Source organism: Hyla sarda, chromosome 2, assembly GCF_029499605.1.
Source record: "Hyla sarda isolate aHylSar1 chromosome 2, aHylSar1.hap1, whole genome shotgun sequence".
Lineage (NCBI taxonomy): Eukaryota > Metazoa > Chordata > Amphibia > Anura > Hylidae > Hyla > Hyla sarda.
In genome coordinates, this window is record NC_079190.1 from 343407168 (window position 1) to 343428685 (window position 21518).

A 21518-nucleotide genomic window follows, 5' to 3' on the forward strand; every position below is an offset into this window, starting at 1 on the left:
CATCATACATACGCCCACCACTGCCCCCCCCCCACATCATTCATTACATACACACATACACATCATACATACACCCGCCGCTGCCCCCCCATCATACAGTACATACACAGACACATAATACACATACACACAGACATCATACACACATCACACATACACTCAAACCATACATATACACCATACATATGCACACATCATATACACCTGCCGCTGCCCCCATCATACATGCACACATCATATATACACAGACATCATACACACATCACATATACACAGACATCATACACACATCACATATACACAGACATCATACACACATCACATATACACAGACATCATACACACATCACATATAGACAGACATCATACACACATCATATATACACAGACACCATACACACATCACATATACACTCACACCATACATATGCACACATCATATATACACCCCCCTAATTATACATTACATTCATATACAACCACCCTTCCCGCCGCCTGCATGCTCTGCCTCCTCACCTTAGCTTCACACCCCCGCTCTACATTACACAAGATGCAGGGGTAGAGCGAGGACGAACACAGCTCCTCCCCCCACACACAGCTCCATCCCCCTCCCCCTGCTCTGTCTCCCCAGGACCTAATCTACCACTGAGAGGCTGCAATTTTGCACGGGGAAAACACAGAGCAGGGGGGGGAGGGGAGAGAGGAGAGGACGCACTGCACGGGGCTAGGGAGGATTTCTGTGTGTGAAGGAGGACAGGCTGCACTGCACGGGCTGGGGAGGATTTCTGTGTGTGAAGGAGGACAGACTGCACTGCACGGGCTGGGGAGGATTTCTGTGTGAAGGAGGACAGACTGCACTGCACGGGCTGGGGAGTATTTCTGTGTGTGAAGGAGGACAGACTGCACTGCACGGGCTGGGGAGGATTTCTGTGTGTGAAGGAGGACAGACTGCACTGCATGGGCTGGGGAGGACAGACTGCACTGCACGGGCTGGGGAGGATTTCTGTGTGAAGGAGGACAGACTGCACTGCACTGCACGGGCTGGGGAGGACAGACTGCACGGGCTGGGGAGGATTTCCGTGTGAAGGAGGACAGACTGCACTGCACGGGCTGGTTCGGAAATCTCACGTCACACTGGTGTGGGGGGTTGGGGTTCTCTGAGCAGCGGCCCCCGACTACTGAAATCAGCTGGGGGCCGCCACTGCCCCCCCCCCCCCCATACACACTGAGCGCCGGTGTGAGGTGCAGACTTGCATCCGCTCCTGCGCCTCACACCGGCATTAATGAAAAATAAGGGGGAAGTCGGTCTGTCCCTGCTTGCCCGATACAGGGCTAAATCTATAAAAAAAAAATAAAAAAAAAATCACCTGCCCGGCGCCCAAAACTACTTGTCCCGGGCGTCGGGCGATAGGATTTCCACATCCCTGGGCTTGCATTGAGGGGGCGGGGCAGTGACTTTTGGATAGGGGATGAGATGTGTTAGCGCCTGAGCACGTACTAGGGTGTCAGGACGTACCTGTACGCTCTGTGTCCTTAACTGGTTAAGGATTCAGGGCGTACCTGTATGCCCTGGTCTTGTTTAACAGGTTTAAACTCACCGGCCGCGAACGGGTTAAACCCGGTGGGTCCCGGACCCACTGCTAATGCCGGGCATGGCCTATCAGGCCGCTGCCTTGCATTAACCCTTCAGATGCCGAGATCAAAGTTGATCGCGTAAAGTAAATGTTAAGCCAAAGGCTGATCAACTTTGTACTAGACACATCTACACCGATACCTCTTAGGGTCTATACATCTTCACAGCTGTCATGAAAAACTCCTTTAATCCTGCAAGGTATTTGTTGTGTAAGGGAGAGCTATACTTATTACAAAATTACTTTATGTAATTGATAGTTTATTACATTTTTTTTCTGGGTTGTGAACAATAATAAGCAATTCTGGCATTTAATAATTGCTGTTGCTGTTTACTTTGCTCACAATGCGGCATCAATCAGTAACCTTTTGTTTTTAATAGTACATACATTTCCACATGCTGTAATACTAAACGTTTTTTTGGGGGAATTTACTTTACTTATTTACATTTTTTTTACTTTTTAAACACTTTTTGATATGAGAACTATTGTATTGCAATTAATCTATTCAATTGACAATCTTCTGTTACTGTCTTCCTATGTCTGTCAGAATAAACAGCATCTAAAATTGTTAAATAGCTTAGGGATTTGAAAATGCTATCACCTGATGCCTGGTACATGTAGTTTTGGGCACTGGTCAGGGGAAATTTTCAGGCCTTTAGCCCTGCTACAGGCAAGCAGGGCAGGACCTGAAAGGACCTTGACAAGTACAGCAGTGCTCAAGGGGTATGGCACTGGCTCCTGGCTCGAGCCTGTTCTATACCCGGCGGGCCACAGCTGATTTCAGTAGCTTGAGGCCGCCACTAATAACCGGCATGCCTTCTCCTTGGTGGGCTAGTAGGGTGGTTGTCCCCTTAGACGCGGTTGTCAGATTTGATAGTGGCGATTTAAAGGATTAATAGATGGCCGCAGCGATCACTGCATGCCAGCTATTGGCTGATAGTCAGGCATACTCAGTACAGTGGCATTTTACCATATATTTATATGGTACACATCTGATTTACCAACTCTGCTTTGTGGAAAACTCTGTTAGGGTCTATTCACATGTACAGTATTCTGCGCTTAGTTGATGCACTAGATTTTAAGCTGTGTTCAGTCATTTAGTTTACATTTAAATCTGCAAAATAAAATCCTGTGCATCAAATATGGGCAGGATATTGTACATGTAAATACACCCTTAGGATAGGTTAGGGTCACAACTGTGTATTTTTCTGCGTATTTCCCTACTCATTGAAGTCAATGGGTAGCAAAATATGCAGCAGATTTTGCTTTCCATTGACTTCAATGGTTAGCAATATACGCAGCAGTAAAATACAACATATGTGACCCTACCCTTAACCCCTTAATGACACAGGGTTTTTTTCATTTTTGCACTTTTGTTTTTTCCACCTCACCTAAAAATCATAACCCTTTAAATTTTCCACCTACAGACCTATTTTAGGGCTTGTTTTTTGTGCCACCAATCATTTCATGACAAAATCTATAGCAAAACTAAAAAAAAATTGTGGGGCAAAAATAAAAGCCATTTTGTAACACTTGTGGGCTTTCCGATTCTACACAGAAGACTTTTTGGTAAAAATGACACCCTATTTTCTGCTAAATTGTCCCCTTCTGACCCCTATAACTTTTCTACTTTTCCGTATTCGAGGATGTGTGAGGGCTAATTTTTTTTGCGCCATGGTCTGTAGTTTTTATTGGTTTTGATGGGACACATTGCTTTTCATAATTTTTTTTTTTAAGGGTATACAAAGTGACCAAAAATACGCAGTTCTGGACTTAAGTATTTTATTTTATGCATACGCCATTGACCATGAGGTTTAACCCCTTGCCGCAGAAGGCCTGGTTTTTTACGGCGCTGCGGCACGGGAGGGTTATAAAGTGAGCTCAGGAGCTGAGCTCTCATCATACCCGCACGGTCCCGGCTGCTATCAGCAGCCAGGACCCAAGGCTAAGGCCGGACAACGCTGTTCCGGCAGATGTCCGGTATTAACTCTTTAGACGAGGCGATCAAAGTTGATCGCCGCGTCTAAAAGTGAAAGTAAAAGTATCCCAGCAGCTCAGTCAGGCTGATCGGGACATCATCGATGTCCCTATCGGCTAGGACACAGCAGGAGGGTGCCTTACCTGCCTCCTGCGTGTCCGAACGGCGATTGATTGCTGCAAGCCTGAAATCCAGGCTTGAGCAATCAACCGCCGATAACACTGATCAATGCAAAGCTATGACTTTGCAGTGATCTGTGTAAAATATCAGTGTGTGCAGTGTTATAGCCCACTATGGGAGCTATAACACTGCAAAAAAAAAAAAAAAAGTGAACAAAAAAGTTAATAAAGATAATTTAACCCCTTCCCTAATAAAAGTTTGAATCACCCCCCTTTTCCCATAAAAAAAAGTGTAAATAAAAATAAACATGTGGTATCGCCGCGTGTGTGAATGTCCCAACTATAAAAATATATTGTAAATTAAACTGCACGGTCAATGGTGTATGCACAAAAAAGTCCAAAATAGTGGATTTTTGGTCACTTTTTATAACGTATAAAAATGAATAAAAAGCAATCAAAAAGTCTGATCAAAACAAAAAAAATGGTACCAATAAAATTGTCAGATCACAGCGCAAAAAATGAGCCCTCATATCGTACATGGGACAATAAAAAAAGTTATAGGTGTCAAAAGATGACAATTTTAAACGTATACATTTTCCTACATGTAGTTATGATTTTTTTCCCAAAGTAATAAATCAAACCTATATAAGTAGGGTATCATTTTAATCGTATGGACCTACAGAATAAAGATAAGGTGTCATTTTTAATGGAAAATGTACTACGTAGAAACAGAAGACCCCAAAATTTACAAAATGGCGTTTTTTTCTTCCATTTTGTTGCATGATGATTTTTTTTCCCGTTTTGCCGTAGATTTTTGGATAAAATGACTGATGTCATTGCAAAGTAGAATTGGTGGCGCAAAGAATAAGCCATTATATGGTTTTTTAGGTGCAAAATTGAAAGGGTTATGATTTTTAAAAGTTAAGGAGGAATAAACGAAAGTGCAAAAACCGGAAGAACGCTATGTCCTTAAGGGGTTAATTAACGTTATAATTATAGTTTGGACATTTACGCATGCGGCGATACCACATGTGTTTTTTTACATTTTTTTTTTTTACTTGGAAAATGGGCGTGATTCAAACTTTTATTAGGAAACGGGTTAAATCACATTTATTAATGATTTTTTTAAAACTTATTTTACACAATTTTTTTTGTCCACATAAGGGACTATTACATGCGATCATTAGATTGCATACACTGTTAAATGCTATGCCATCGCATAGCATTGATGAGTGTAATCAGTACTCCATTGCTTCAGCCTGCTTGAGCCTGACAGGAGCCTTGGAGAATCGATTGGACAGCGAGGAGGTAGGTAAAGGCTCCCCCGCCGTCCTCTCAGCTGATCGGGACATCTCGATTTCCCTGCAATGCTCCCGGTCAGCTCTGCTGAACTGCCGGAAGTGTATTATCGGCAGTTCAGCTGCTGCAATCAACTTTGATCGAGGCGTCTAAAGGGCTAATGCTAGGCATCACCTCGATCGCCGGTGTCTAGCATTAGCCGCGGGTCCTGGCTGCTGCTAACAGCCGGGACCAAACAGATATGAAGTGAGCTCAGCTCCTGAGCCCTCTTTATAGACTTACCTATGGTGCAGGTCTTCAAGGGGTCAAAGGTCTTATCACACATACAATATCCTGCACAACCTTTTGAAGCGCTGTTTAGTCATTTAGTTTACATTGAAATCTGCAGCATAAAATCTGCAACTTCAAATCCTGTTCATCAATTATGCACAGGATTCTGTACGTGTGAATACATCCTTAAGAAAAAGGAAGAAGGGGGGGGAAGAAATAAAAAATAAAAAAATACTTTTCTAAGGGACTAAAACAGCACAATCTACTTGTCCCTTGTGACGCTCCACTTGTACTAGTACACATAATAATTTTAACCAAAATAGCATGTTAATAAGGTCTTTCTTCCTTCAGTTTTGCACTTTCATTTTTTTTCTTCCTCTTCCTGTAATAGCCAGAATTCTTATTTTTTTGCTAGACCAATTGTACTTTGTAATGACACCTTTCATTTATCCATAACATATGCTCCGAAACAAAAAAGTGTTGTGAAATTGAAAAAAAAAAATTGTACATATCTGGGGGTTTTCTTTATGCTATTCACCTTGTGGTCAACCTTACATGTTATTTTGATACTTTAGGTTGGCCTGACTAACAGCTATACCAAATTTGTTTAGTTTCCATCATGTTTTACTATTTCTAAACTTTTTAGTATTTTTTTTTATTGCCATTTTCTGAACCCTATAACATTTTCCTTTTTCTGCATACTGCACTGTATGAGGTCTTATTTTTTGCGCCAAAATCTGCTGTTTGTATCGGTACCATTTTTGTATTAATCTGACTTTTGATCACTTTTTACTTAATTTTTTACTGGGATAGGATGTTATGAAAATACGCTATTCTAAGTTTGATAATTTTACATTAACACCATTTACTGTATGGGATATTTAATGTTATGTTTTAACAGGTTAAACAATTTTGCATGTGCCAATACCAAATACGTTTATTTTTATCATGTTTACGTTTTTATATGAAAAATGGGGGAAAAAAGGGGGTGATGTGAACTTGTAATATGAATGGGGTTAATGTGTTTTTTAAACTTTTATTAAACTTTTTTTTTTTTTGTACACTTTATCAGTTCCTTAGGAGACTTTAAGAAGTCTGTGTGATCTGTGCTCATTAGGTAGAGCATGCTCCAGGCAGGCTCAATCAAATGCAGATCCACGGCGGCCATGGGATGAGCGGGGGGATGGAAAAGATCCAAAGTGAACCAGTGATTTTAATGAAGTTAATAAATAAACTGGAATTTAGAAAGAAAAATACTTGAGAAATTGTTTCATTGAAAAATTGTATATTGTATGTACTTGTATACACCTGTAATCCTAAAAAAAAGTTGTAGGGCCAAAGTGAACAAAATGCATGTATGTATAACAGAGATCATAGGTCTAAAAGGAGAAAATATTTTAGTTTTAAAGCAGAGACCAGAGCAGGTGGCCGACTAAGGAACTATAACCCAAGAGCAGAATCTCTCTGCTAATCCTACTTAGTCTATAAGGTCCTGTTATTGTAGCCATCTGTACTTTCCCTGAACCCAAGTTCTGCAAATACTGTTAACTTGGTACCAAATATGCATTTGTTAGTTTTATTTAATTTTTTTATATTTGAAACTTCTTGACAATGATCGCCCATATAATATAATTGTAATTTATTATGCCTGTCATTGATGTCTTATCCAAGGGATGTTCTGGCAATGGGAAAAAATAAGTTGCTGGTGACATAAAAGAAACACTGTTTACCAACTCACATTCTATAACTTGCCCATGGCCCCAGCAACATATACATATTAAATGCCCTTTAAGGGTACGTTCACATAGTGCTGGGCGATATACTGGTTCATTCTGTACGATGTGAATTTTTCCTATACAACAATACTGCTTGGGCCTTTCCCCCTCAAATGAATGAATTATCAGCCGCAGCACTGTCCCCACATCGGGGATCTAATCATATATGACCTGCGGGCGCTTCTCCCCCCATCCTCCTGTGAGCCGCCGGCACTTTAAATGAATGAGTTGCGTGCCGCAGCGCTGTAAATGATTAATAATTGACATATTCCCATGCCCGGGCTGCAAAAAAAAAAAAAAAATATTGACTCCCCTTCCTATGTTCCCCTGTTTCTCCAGTATCGTTCTCACTGTTCTCAGCTGTGATCTTCATGCTGCTTCCTGGGGACGGGGACATCACAGAGCCGTCAGCATATCACCGGCCGCAGCGATGTCCCGCCTCGCCGGTGATAGGCTGAGCACACTGTCATGTAAGGAGCCGCTCAATCTATCACCAGCCGAGGCGTTTTTTTGCTAAACGTGTGGTCGGACCCTCAGCTATAAGAGTGGTCTGCCACAGTTAGCTAAAGCCCACCTGCCGCTGATCAGTCCGGTAGTACTGATCAGCATTTTTTTTGTGTGTGTGTGTTGCAGGCACCTTTTTATATTTTTTCACTGATCAGCTTTTTTTTTTTGGTTTTGTTTCAGGGGGTGCATTTTTTCACGTATTTTGTGTGCAGGTCTGTGTACGTGCCACCAGACACTTTTCTGGGCTGAGTGGCCGGACCCCCAACTGACTTCTGCGCCCCCTGCCGCCACCAAGTTCTTATCAGTGCGCAGGGCTTTGTTTTGCGCTAGGAGTCCTTTTTTTTTTTATAACCTTTTTTAGTTAAGTTTTTCTGTTAGGGCGGGTTTAGATAGTTAGGTTAGGGCAGGTTAGGGAGGTAGTATCGCACCTCACAGCACATACACAAAGTTTCCCCCCCACATATATATGTACACTTCACCCTCCCATTAGAGTAGGGAAATGGCCCGCAGGGCATTTTCAGCGGAGGAGGCATATGCCATACTTGCCTCAGACACTGAGGACGAGGAAGACCCCAGCTTCCTTATTTCCTTGTCCTCTTCATCATTTAGTTCTGATGATGAGCCACCAAGTGCGGCAGAGACACCGCCATGCGGGACCGCAAACCTCATCTGCTCCTGACCCTGTGCCTCATACTAGTCAAGCCCCCCAGCCAAGTTCACTGGTGCCCCGTACTTGTCTGGACTGAGCCGGCGGACCACGAGCCCGTGATTCTTGAGTTTGTTAGCGACTCAGGAATCAAGATTGACATTGTTGGGTTCACTGAAATGGAGTACCGTATATACTCGAGTATAAGCCGACCCGAGTATAAGCCGAGACCCCTAATTTCAACCCAAAATCCCAGGAAAAGTTATTGACTCGAGTATAAGCCTAGGCTGGGAAATACCTCATCCCCCCGTCATCATCCAGACCCGTCATTAACATCCTCATCATCATCCCCTTGTCATCATCCCACACATCCCCCCTTCATCCCCCCTTGTCATCATCCCACACATCCCCCCCTTCATCATCCCCTTATCATCCCACACATCCCCCCCTTCATCATCCCCTTATCATCCCGCACATCCCCCCCTTCATCATCCCCTTATCATCCCACACATCCCCCCCTTCATCATCCCCTTGTAATCATCCCACACCCCCCCTTCATCATCCCCACCCCCCTTCATCATCCCCACACCCCCCCTTCATCATCCTCTTCTCATCATTCGCCCTCAGTGGTCTTCAACCTGCGGACCTCCAGAGGTTTCAAAACTACAACTCCCAGCAAGCCCGGGCAGCCATCGGCTGTCCGGGCTTGCTGGGAGTTGTAGTTTTGAAACCTCCGGAGGTCCGCAGGTTGAAGACCACTGCGGCCTTCAACATCATCCAGCCCCCTCTCACCCCCTTTAGTTCTGAGTACTCACCTCCGCTCGGCGCTGGTCCGGTCCTGCAGGACTGTCCAGAGAGGAGGTGGTCCGGGCTGCTATCTTCACCGGGGGCGCCTCTTCTCCGCGCTTCCGGCCCGGAATAGAGGCGTTGCCTTGACAATGACGCAGAAGTACGTTGGCAATGAACGCACCTCTGCGTCGTTGTCACGGCAACGTGACTATTCTGAGGCCGGGCCCGAAGCGCTTAGAAGAGGCCTCCCCGGTGAAGATAGCAGCCCGGAACCAGTATCCCACCGGACCACCTCCTCACCGGACAGTCCTGCAGCACCGGACCAGCGCCGAGCGGAGGTGAGTACAGAACTAAAGGGGGGTGAGAGGGGGCTGGATGATGTTGAAGGCCGCAGTGGTCTTCAACCTGCGGACCTCCGGAGGTTTCAAAACTACAACTCCCAGCAAGCCCGGACAGCCGATGGCTGCCCGGGCTTGCTGGGAGATGTAGTTTTGAAACCTGGAGGTCCGCAGGTTGAAGACCACTGCGGGTGGGGGAGTTCACTCGAGTATAAGCCGAGGGGGGTGTTTTCAGCACGAAAAATCGTGCTGAAAAACTCGGCTTATACTCGAGTATATACGGTATTTCACTTTGTTTTTTCAGTAACAACTTTGTCAATCTGATGGTTGACCAGACGAACCTGTATGCCCAACAGTTTGCCCGCAAACCCGGGCTCACTTTTGGCTAGACCCAATGGCTGGTTCCCAGTTGATGCAGCTGAAATTAGGACATTTTGGGGCCTCGTGCTGCATATGGGCCTGGTAAAAAAAAAAAAAAGTGTCAGCAAATATTGGAGTGGCGATGTCCTTTACCAGACCCCGCTCTACAATATGGCCATGGCACGTCCCCAGTTAGAGGCCATTCGGAAATGTTTGCATTATGCTGATAATGCAGCATGTTCCCCCCCGAACTGATCCTGTGTATGACTGCCTGTATAAAATCAGGCCGGTCATCAATCAATTTGGGGCTAAATTTTGGGAGTCCTATGTCCCTGGAAGGGATGTCGATATTAATGAGTCTCTCATCAGCTTTAACTCCTTAAGGACCCATGACGTACCGATACGTCATGAGTCCGCTCCCGATCTATAGCGGCCGGGACCCATGGCTAATAGTGCGCGGCATTGATCGCGGCGCGCTATTAACCCTTTAGACGCGGCGTTCAAAGTTGAATGCCGTGTTTAACCCCTTAAGGACACATGACATACTGGAACGTCATGTGTCCGCTCCCGATCTATAACGTGGGGCCACGGCGTGGCCCCGCGTCATAGCGGGTCGGGCCCGGCCTCTAACAACGGCAGGGACCCGTGGCTAATAGCTCGCGGCATTGATCGATGTGCCACGCGCTATTAACCCTTTAGATGTGGCGTTCAAAGTTGAACGCCGCGTCTAAAGTGAAACTGAAACCATGCCGGTTAACTCAGTGGGCTGTTTGGGATAGCCGCGGCGAAATCGCGGCATCCCGAACAGCTTACAGGACAGCAGGAGGGTCCCTACCTGCCTCCTCGCTGTCCGATCGCCGAATGACTGCTCAGTGCCTGAGATCCAGGCATGAGCAGTCAAGCGGCAGAATCATCGATCACTGGTTTCTTATGAGAAAGCAGTGATCAATGTGAAAGATCAGTGTGTGCAGTGTTATAGGTCCCTATGGGACCTATAACACTGCAAAAAAAAGTGAAAAAAAATTGAATAAATATCATTTAACCCCTTCCCTATTAAAAGTTTGAATCACCTCCCTTTTCCCATAAAAAAAAGTGTAAATAAAAATAAACATATATGGTATCGCCGCGTGCGGAAATGTCCGAATTATAAAAATATATCGATAATTAAACTGCACGGTCAATGGCGTGCGCGCCAAAAAATTCCAAATTCCAAAATAGTGCATTTTTGGTCACTTTTTATAGCATGAAAAAATTTATAAAAAGCGATCAATAGCCCTATCAATGCAAAAATGGTACCATTCAAAACTTCAGATCACGGCGCAAAAAATTAGCCCTCATACCGCCCCATACACGGAAAAATAAAAAAGTTATAGGGGTCAGAAATGACAATTTTAAACGTATTAATTTTCCTGCATGAAGTTATGATTTTTTCCAGAAGTACGACAAAATCAAACCTATATAAGTAGGGTATCATTTTAACCGTATGGACCTACAGAATAAATATCAGGTGTCATTTTTACAGAAAAATGTACTACGTAGAAACGGAAGCCCCCAAAAGTTACAAAACTGCGTGTTTTTTTTCCAATTTTGTCTCACAATGATTTTTTTTCCGTTTCACCGTAGATTTTTGGGCACAATGACTGACGTCATTACAAAGTAGAATTGGTGGTGCAAAAAATAAGCCATCATATGGATTTTTAGGTGCAAAATTGAAAGAGTTATGATTTTTTAAGGGTAAGGAACAAAAAACGGAAAAACCCCCGGTCCTTAAGGGGTAAAAGTGAAAGCATGCCAGTTATCTCAGGTAGCTGTTCGGGATAGCCGCGGCGAAATCGCGGCATCCCGAACAGCTTACAGGACAGCTGGAGGATCCCTACCTGCCTCCTCGCTTTCCGATCGCCGAATGACTGCTCAGTGCCTGAGATCCAGGCATGAGGAGTCAAGCAGCAGAATCATCGATCACTGGTTTCCCATGAGAAACCAGTGATCAATGTAATAGATCAGTGTGTGCAGTGTTATAGCCCCCTATGGGAGCTATATCACTGCAAAAAAAAAAGTGAATAAAGATAATTTAATCCCTTCCCTATTAAAAGTTTGAATCACCTCCTTTTTCCCATTAAAAAAAAAAAGTGTAAATAAAAATAAACATATATGGTATCGCCGCGTGCGGAAATGTCCGAATTATAAAAAATATATCCTTAATTAAACCGCACGGTCAATGGCGTACGCGCAAAAAAATTCCAAAGTCCAAAATAGTGCATTTTTGGTAACTTTCTATATAATGAAAAAATTAATAAAAAGCGATTAAGTCCTATCAATGCAAAAATGGTACCGCTAAAAATTCAGATCATGGCGCAAAAAATGAGCCCTCATACCGCCCCATACGCAGAAAAATTATAGTTATAGGGGTCAGAAGATGACAATTTTAAACGTATTAATTTTCTTGCATGCAGTTATGATTTTTTCCAGAAGTCCGACAAAATCAAACCTATATAAGTAGGATATCATTTGAATTGTATGGACTAAAGATAAGGTGTCATTTTTACTGAAAAATGTACTACGTAGAAATGGAAGCCCCCAAAAAGTTAGAAAACAGCGGTTTTTTTTCAATTTTATCTCACAATGATTTTTCTTTCCGTTTCGCCGTAGATTTTTGGGCAAAATGACAGATGTCATTACAAAGTAGAATTGGTGGCGCAAAAAATAAGCCATCATGGATTTTTAGGTGCAAAATTTAAAGAGTTATGATTTTTTAAAGGCAAGGAGGAAAAAACGATAATGCAAAAACGGAAAAACCCTCGGTCCTTAAAGGGTTAAGGGGAGACTTGGCTTCCGGCAATACATCCCAACCAAGCGAGCGCGGTATGGCGTGAAGATGTAGAAACTTTGCGAGAGTACCTCAGGGTACACTTGCAAGTTCATGGTGTATGAGGGATGAGAATCCAGTATTGAACCCCCTGAATTTCCCCCCACTCTGGGTGTTAGCAGGAAAATCTTTTGGGGCCTTTTGCACCCATTGCTAGATAAAGGTTACCACCTTTACGTGGATAACTTATATACTAGTATCCCTCTCTTCACATCCCATGCCGCCAGATCCACGGTCACTTGTGGGACAGTCCGGAAAGATTCCTATCCCCCGGGGTGAGTCCCGTGCCTTTCCCCATGAAAACCTGTTGCTTTTCCGGCAGAACGAGGGATGTTGTTATGCTGTCCACAATTCACGGGAAAGGCAGCACACCTGTCCCTGTGCGTGGTACCGGTCCTCAAGCCCGATTGTATTCTGCACTACAATCAGTATATGAGAGGAGTTGATCTTTCTGATCAAGTCCTCAAGCCATATAATGCCATGTGCAAAAAATGGGCATGGTACAAAAAAGTTGCGGTCTACATGGTACAGGTTGCCATGTACAACTCTTTTGCAACACAGGGACATTCCTGCAGTTTCAAGAGGAAGTTCTAAAGGCCCTCATCTTTGGGTGCGAGCACCTCTGGAACTGTGGCCCCCAAGATTGTCCCTGGCCAACACTTTCCAGTTGAGGTACCCCACACTGGAAAGAAGGGACGTTCCCAGAAAAAATGCAGTGTCGCAAAAGGGGGATTCGGAAGGACACCCACCACTCAATGCGACATTTGCCCTGATCATCCGGGCCTCTGCAACAAAACTGCTTCAGGGAGTATCGCACTTCCATGGAGTTCAAAATTTTTAATCCTTTCACCTGATTTTCATTCACCAGAATTCGACTCCAATGCATCAGTCCAGAGTACATTGTCTTCCAAATTTAAAACCAACCCCCCCCCCAAAAAAAAATCCTCTTTGCTAATACCCCCGATATATTCCCCCCCCCCCCCCCCCCCAAAAAAAAAGGGTCATGGGACATAGTCAGCAGAATTGGGGGTTTGCAGTTGCCTCAAATGCACAGCACTCTCTCCCCACTTGAGCGGGGTGCACATTTGAGGTAACAGAATAGGGACGGCCACACACATCACATTCCCAGAATGATGATTCGGAGCATAGGGTTTAGAGCGGGCATCATTTTTTACTTTCGGCTATTCTCTGGGTCATCATTCTGGGAATTACCATATCACTATTAAAATTGCAATTTTAATTCTCCCCCTCCCCCCCCCCCCCCATAGTACACTTCATCCATTCCTGGAAAATAAATTTAGGGAATGTCTTATACTTTTCTCTGAATGTATGTAACTGTTAGGTCTGTAGGAAACACCAGCCTCAAATGAGAAGAGTTCTCGGTCATGGGCTCGGTCGTATTTCCAGGCGACAATTCGGAGTCACATGTTAGTTGTTCCCAGAAAGATGAAGCAGAGTATAGGTTGAAAATTGCAATTTTCAAAAGCTACCCTTCATCCATTCCTGGAAAATAAATTTAGGAAACACCCGTGCGTTCAAAATGTCCTCTTTACCCATTCCTCAAGGTGGGTACTTTCTGTAATGGTGTCACATGTGTGTGTTTCATTTTTGTATTTTCCTCTGAATGTATGTAACCGTCAGCTACTGATATGCCATAGGCCACTAATGCAAATAGACCTCTATGACGTCTGAGCCTTGTTGTGCACCCGCCCAGCACGTTACCCCATAAGTGGATGTGTTTCCATAGTCTGGAAAAAGCCCACCAAAATATGTAACCCAATATCTCCATTACCCCTTGTGAAAATGTAAAAAATTGGGTAACCCCAGCATTCTAGTGTAAAAAAAAAAAATTCAATTTATTGCCCACTTTTCAAAAAACCTATGAGGTGTAAGTAATCACTGTACCCCTTGTTACCTTCCTTGAGGGGTGTGGTTTCTAATATGGTGTCACATGTGGGGGGCTACTGCTGTTCTTGCACAATGGGGGCTTTGTAGACGCACATGGCCCCCGACTTCAATTCCAACAAACTTTTCACTCCAAAAGCCCAATGGTGCTCCTTCTATTCTGAGCATTGCAGTGCACCCGCAGACCACTTCACATCCACATATGGGGTATTTTCTTTCTCAGGCAAAATTGCACTATAAATTTTGGGGTCCTTTTGACCTATTACCCCATGTGAAAATGAAACATTTGGGGTAACATTATCAATATAGTTTGAAAAATCTAATTTTTCACTTTTACGGCCCACTGTTCAAAAAACCTGTGAGGTGTAAGTACCCCTGGAGGGGTGTAGTTTCCAAAATGGTGTCACATGTGGGGGGTTTCTGCTGTTCTGGCTCCATGGGAGGTTTGTAAATGCACATGGCCCCGACTTCAATTTCAGCAAAATTCTCTCTCCGAAAGTCCAATGGCGCTTCTTCTGTTCTGGGAACTGTAGTGCGCCAGCAGAGCACTTAACATTCACATATGGGGCATTTTCTTAATTGGGAGAAATTGGGCTTAAAATTTTGGGGTCCATTTTCTCCTATTACCCCTTGTGGGAAAAAAAAATTGGTAACACCATCATTTTAGTGTTAAAAATCAAATTTTCCATTTTCACGTCCAACTTCAACGCAAAGTCGTCAAACACCTGTGAGGTGTTAAGGATCACTATACCCCTTGTTAAATTCCTTGAGGGGTGTAGTTTCCAAAATAGTACGCCATGTGTTTTTTTTTTTTTTTTTTGCTGTTCTGGCACCATGGGGGTTTCCTAAATGCAATATACCCCCCAAAAACCATTTCAGCAAAATTATTTCAAAAAGCCAAATTTTGCTCCTTCTCTTCTGAGCACTGTAGTGCACCAGCAGAGCACTTAACGTCCACATATGGGGTGTTTTCTTAATCAGGAGAAATTGGGCTTTAAATTTTGGCGTCCATTTTCTCTTATTACCCCTTGTGAAAAAGAAAAATTTGAGGTAACACCACTATTTTAGTGTTCAAAATCAAATTTTTCATCTTCATTCAAATTCAACGCAAACTCGTCAAACACCTGAGATGTGTTAAGGCTCAATATACCCCTTGTTACTTTCCATGAGGGGTGTAGTTTCCAAAATAGTATGCTATGTGTTGTGAGCCCGCAGAGCATTTTATGTCAACATGGCGCTTCTCCTATAAAGGAATTTCGTTATTTCAACATCAAAGGTATATAAGGATGGTGATGGCACTTTCAACGCGTTTCTAGCTTGTATCAACCTCTTTATCAAGATGCACATCTTGATGAAGAGGTCCAAAAGCACCAGTTTGAAGAAATATCATGATTTATAGTGAAGAGGTGTTTAGGCTTTAAAACTTATGGGGTTAAACCCTGAATTGCTGATAGCACACCTGCTCCATTTGGTCTTTTATAATCCTTTACCATCCTTTACCTTTCCACTACCCATCATGCATCTGATGAAAGGTCACACGACCTGAAACGCGTCATGCTGCACATTTCCTGAGTTTTATTCCATTGTCACTGAATTTGAGACGGATACATGTTGGTTTTAACTTGGACGAAAATAAATGTAAAGTTAGTTTTACCGCTGGCTTCTGCATTTTTAATTTACAAACTTTGTCATCAGTTGATTTAAAAAAAGTTTTCAAGTGGAGTACCCCTTTAATCCATACATCTGGTCCCCTCCTTATGATTGAAAGCTGCAGCTGCAATTTTAAGGGATAAAGGGGCATTAAGGCTTTATGGTACTTTTCATTTATGTACTGTTTTTTGTACTTGCCCCAAGGTTCATCGTTCTTCTGGACTAAGAATTACTGCGGATAGGTATATATATAGATTAATCAAATTATTAGTCTATATGTATTTTGTCTCCGCACAGACACACACAGGAAATATTGCAGGGACAATTGTCAATGCTTGTTCGCTATATTGTGTAAATGGAATGTATTTTTTTGGCAGTTTTGATATTTTCACTGAGACTTAGCACCCTGTGCCTCAATTTTAACAAATCATGTTGAATCATGTGAAATCTAGTGGGCTTTTATGGGAGCTTAATTTGTGTTTTAGTAATTTGGGCTGTAAAACACCCCTGGACAAATCATAGCCAGGTCTAGTTGCCTTCTTCAATACAGTACTTAAGAGCTAAAACAATCCTTTTAATGGCTGGGTTTACACAACCCAGCTGAGCGAGCCATGCACAGAAATACATCCAACTAATGCACTTTAAGTAGAGGTTTCCAGTTGCTGAGTAATTAACTTAATAAACACTGAAAACTTCATTTATCTTAAGTGTACCTTTATATAATGTATATGAAAACATTTGTAATATCCATTGGTTAAAATTTTTTATATTTTTGGTGTGCCTGTGCAAAGACAAAATACAGGGCAGACAAGCAGGGCTCTGGGCACTGAGGCTCTGTGATATGCCCCGGCTCACATAGCAGGCTGATTGACAACTCTGGAGCCTGCACAGAGCCCTGCCATTTCTGCCCTTCCTGTATTTTGTCTCCTCACAGCGACACACAGGCAGAAGCTGCAGGGACAGCATTTTTTGCACTTAAATATACACTTTCTTTTTAACCAATGTATATTACAAATTTACATAGAATGGTCTTATCTACATTATATAAATAGTGTTTGCAAATGACAGGTACACTTTAGCAATGGAGATGAAGTATTTATCCTACTTAATATTTTTTATGGAGTTTCTTCAGGAAGATTAGGTGTCTGGTAGTTGCTTATAAACCTCTCTGTAGAAATAAACAGGCCCACTCATCCAGACTAAGTTGGTGATAGCTGTTGACTATCTTGTATATAAACAGCATTATACCATATTTTTCTGACATGTTTACTGTAAGGCTGGTTTCACACTGCAAACCAGACCAAATCGGGCAGTGCGGGCAGCACCGACTGAATCAGTCTGCGCTAGGTCCACATAGACATGCAGCACAATCTTATTTCCATCAATCGAGTACAAGCTGTATAGGTAACCAGCTCTAAGCTGCAGAGGTGAAATATTGTTTATGAAAGTGTATTTAAGTGTATTTAATTTCTCTCATTTAGGCTGTCCGTTGCTATGAAGCTCTAATCCTAAAATCTGAGGGAAAAGTAGAGTCCGATTTCTTCTGTCAGTTAGGCCATTTCAACCTATTGTTGGAAGACTATCCAAAAGGTAAGAATATAAATATTTTCTTCTACATCATATACTTTCTTTGGTGGGGTCTAAATTGAACCCATGTATTCTATTATAGAATCCTTATAATACGTGGTTAACTGCATTAAAAAAAAGTTCTAAATGTCAAGTAGTAGAGTCCAAGTAAAAAAAAAAAAAAGAAACTTTGGACATGTCACAGAAACATGTCAAAAGTTTGATTTATCAGTGCTGAGTCCGCCTCCCCCCCCCCCCCCCTTTATAAGGAGACTGAGCAAACATAAGAACGCAATAGCTAGCTTTAATTCCTGAGAGTAAAGCTAGCTACTGTATGCTTATGTTCATTCCCCTTATTGGTGGGGACCCTGACCAATCAAAACTTTTGACAGGTCTGTGAAAAGTTTATTTATTTATTTTTTTATTACAGGTGTACTTTAATAGTCTACAGTATTCTGCACAGATTTGATGAGCAGGATTTTCTGCTGCAGATTTCAATGTAAACTGACTGACTGAACACAGCTTCAAATCCTGCGCATCAAATCTGCTCATACTGTACGTGTGCATACACCCTAAAGGGGTATTATGCCTTTATACATCTCATCCCTATCCAAAGATGTTTGATCGCAGGGGTCCTGTCGCTGGGGACTCCCGCGATCTCTGTGCAGCCTCCGGCATTCTGTGCCGGGCGCTGCCTCCGAGATGGGATGTCACGGCCACGCCCCTAGTGACGCCACACCATGCCACGCCCCCTACATTCATGTTTATGGGAGGGGCCTTGATGACACATCCCCCGTCTCGGTGGCAACGCCCAGCACAGAATGCTGGGGGCTGCATCGAGATCCCGGGGGTCCCCAGCGGCAGGACCCCTGCGATCATACATCTTATCTGCTATGCTTTGGATAGGGGATAAGATGCATAAAGCTGGAATACCCCTTTAACGCTTCAAGACCAGGCCTATTTTGGCATAAAGGACCAAGACCCATTTTTCAAATCTAACCAGTTCCACTTTATATTGTGATAACTTCTGGTCACTTTTTGTCAATTTTGGCTGATACATTCAGCATTTTGTGTAAAAACCTTCATAATTAGGTTTGTGCATTTTTTTTCTAACTTTCCAGATTATCTACTTGTAAGAAAGATATTTATGCTTTATGTTGGCATAATTTGTTAAATGTCTGTTTACCTTTATAGATCATTTGAGGGGCTTAGAATAGCAGTTTGGCTGCAATTTTCCGAATTTTCTGACCACTTCTAAAATGTGTTCAATGTGCCCATTGTGTCGGATTGTCAATGCAACCCTCTTCTCCCACTCTTCACACACTGATACCAACACCGCAGGAGAAATGCTAGCACAGGCTTCCAGTATCCGTAGTTTCAGGTGCTGCACATCTCGTATCTTCACAGCATAGACAATTGCCAGATCGGGAGACCTTGGGGGCCATTCAACTGGCCCACGACAACCAATCCACTTTCCAGGAAACTTTTCATCTAGGAATGCTCGGACCTGACACCCATAATGTGGTGGTGCGCCATCTTGCTGGAAAAACTCAGGGAACGTGCCAGCTTCAGTGCATAAAGAGGAAAACACATCATCATGTAGCAATTTCGCATATCCAGTGGCCTTGAGGTTTCCATTGATGAAGAATGTTCCCACTATCTTTGTACCCCATATACCACACCATACCATCAGTTTTTGTGTTCCCACAGTCTTGGAGGGATCTATCCAATGTGGGTTAGTGTCAGACCAATAGCCGTGGTTTTGTTTGTTAACTTCACCATTTACATAAAACAAAATCTTCTGCGTAAACTGAGGGTCCTGTTCCAATTTTTGTTTTGCCCATTCTGCAGCACTTGAAACTACGGATACTGGAAGCCTGTGCTAGCATTTCTCCTGCAGTGTTGCTATCAGTGTGTGAAGAGTGGGAGAAGAGGGTTGCATTGACAATCCAACACAATGGGCAGCACATTGAACACATTTTATAAGTGGTCAGAAACTTGTAAATAATTCATGAAAGAATAAAGTTACGTTAAAACCAAGCACATCATTGTTTTTCTTGTGAAATTCCCAATAAGTGTGATGTGTCACATGACCCTCTTCCTATTGAAAAAACTAAAGTATGATTCAAAATGGCCGCCATGGTCACCACCCATCTTGAAAAGTTTCCCCCTCACATATACGAATGTGCCACAAACATTCCCATTTTATTAAGGTGTATCCATATAAATGGCCCATCCTGTAGATTTGAGGGGCCTGTAGGTTAGAACCCCCTAAAATCACCCCATTATAAAAAAAAAAAAAAATAACCCCTCAAAGTAATCAAAATGACATTAAGAAGTTTATTAACCCTTTTAGGTGTTTCACAGAAATTGAAGTGGAAATAAATTTTTTTTACTTCTGCCATTTTGTAACAATTTTTTCTTTAGTAACACAATAGTTATTCCCCTAATTCTGATGTATTTATAAATGTTCCATATGTGGCCCTAAAGCGCTGCATTACGCATATACTGGCCTCAGAGCCAGGTGTGGAATTTGGGTCTTTTTGTATATTTTGTATACATTATACGAAGATGCAGAGGCCTTGGAATCCAAAAATATTTATTTTAGACAAATTGATGTTTTTATTGGTATCATTTTGGAGTAGATGTGACACTGCCTTTGAATTTATCAGGGGTATACATAAAATAAGTTTAATACCTAATGAATTTTTTTCATGTTTTATCACAATTAAATCACAAAAAGTTTTATAAAATAAAAATACTTTTTTAGTGTTACCATATTTTAAGTCTTTGCTGACCAGTTAGTGCAGGTGACACTGATGAGATTTCCTTTAAAATGTGTCTTCCTCCCTTAAATGTATTGCAGGCTCTAGAGATTTTAATTTCTAGAATACATTATATGGGTAATAATTATCGACAGAAAATGTTCAATAAAAGCTCAAAAGCAGATAGGGCCAGGGAAGAACAAACTAAAATTGGTGGCTGGGACTGTTTTTATTTTTGGAGTAATATATGCATGACAGGAACACATTTATATCATACAGGACACCTGAATTGCTTCTGTGGTTGAAGAGGTTGCATAACTGGCCGCTGCAAATCACGATTTTCACTCCCAACAATAAAACCAGATATGGGCAAAAAAAAAAAAGCCAACCGGAGTCACTAGCTGATTCATCCAGCTCATTCAAATGAATGGGGTGCGGCACACGTCCGGTGGGGATAGGACAGCAGCCAGTTTTCAAAAATTCTCCCTCTGCAGACCACCTGCCTTATCCCCAAAACGTGATGTAAATGAGCACTAATAAACAAATGATATAAGCTTTGTTTGCCATGCAGTTGTAAGAAATTATTATAGTGGATGACTCCATCAAAAGCACAGTTAGATGGCAGTGAAGGAGATAAATATAAGGCATTCTAGATGGTGCATGTGGTTTTCTGTTAACAATCCTCTGTTGCTAGGAGTGATCTCAGCACGAGATGTATGCTGGGAGGTTATGCTGCCACCGTTAGAAACCGCAGCCTAGCCAGAGTCCCCTTGGTGGCTGCAGTAAAAACCATTGATAGATCCTTAAAGGGGTACTCCTGTGGTAAATTTTTTTTGACTATATGGCATCTTCTTTGTAAGTTTAGTTTTTTGCAATATACATGTGTTATATGTTTTGGCAGCATGTGTGTGTTTTTCTTACCTGTTTGTTGGGCAGGAAGTTCTGTAGTTCAGAGGGTTTTCTTTTACTGTTGTCCACAGTTCTGAGTCTGTTGTGGACAAGATGTCACAGCTCTTTTTTTTTTTTTTTTTTTTCTCCGTCTGCAAGAGAAATA

At 42.5% G+C, this 21518-nt stretch overlaps 1 protein-coding gene across 6 annotated transcripts in view; it reads left to right on the top strand.

The window, feature by feature from the left end:
- KDM6A (lysine demethylase 6A) overlaps window positions 1–21518 on the top strand; it is a 176396-nt gene that overhangs the window by 34377 nt on the left and 120501 nt on the right. For all 6 annotated transcript variants that reach the window (XM_056558175.1, XM_056558180.1, XM_056558181.1 and 3 more), the window contains exon 3: window positions 17615–17723. In XM_056558175.1, the coding sequence (XP_056414150.1) occupies window positions 17615–17723 (109 nt within the window). The remainder of the gene's footprint in view (window positions 1–17614; window positions 17724–21518) is intronic.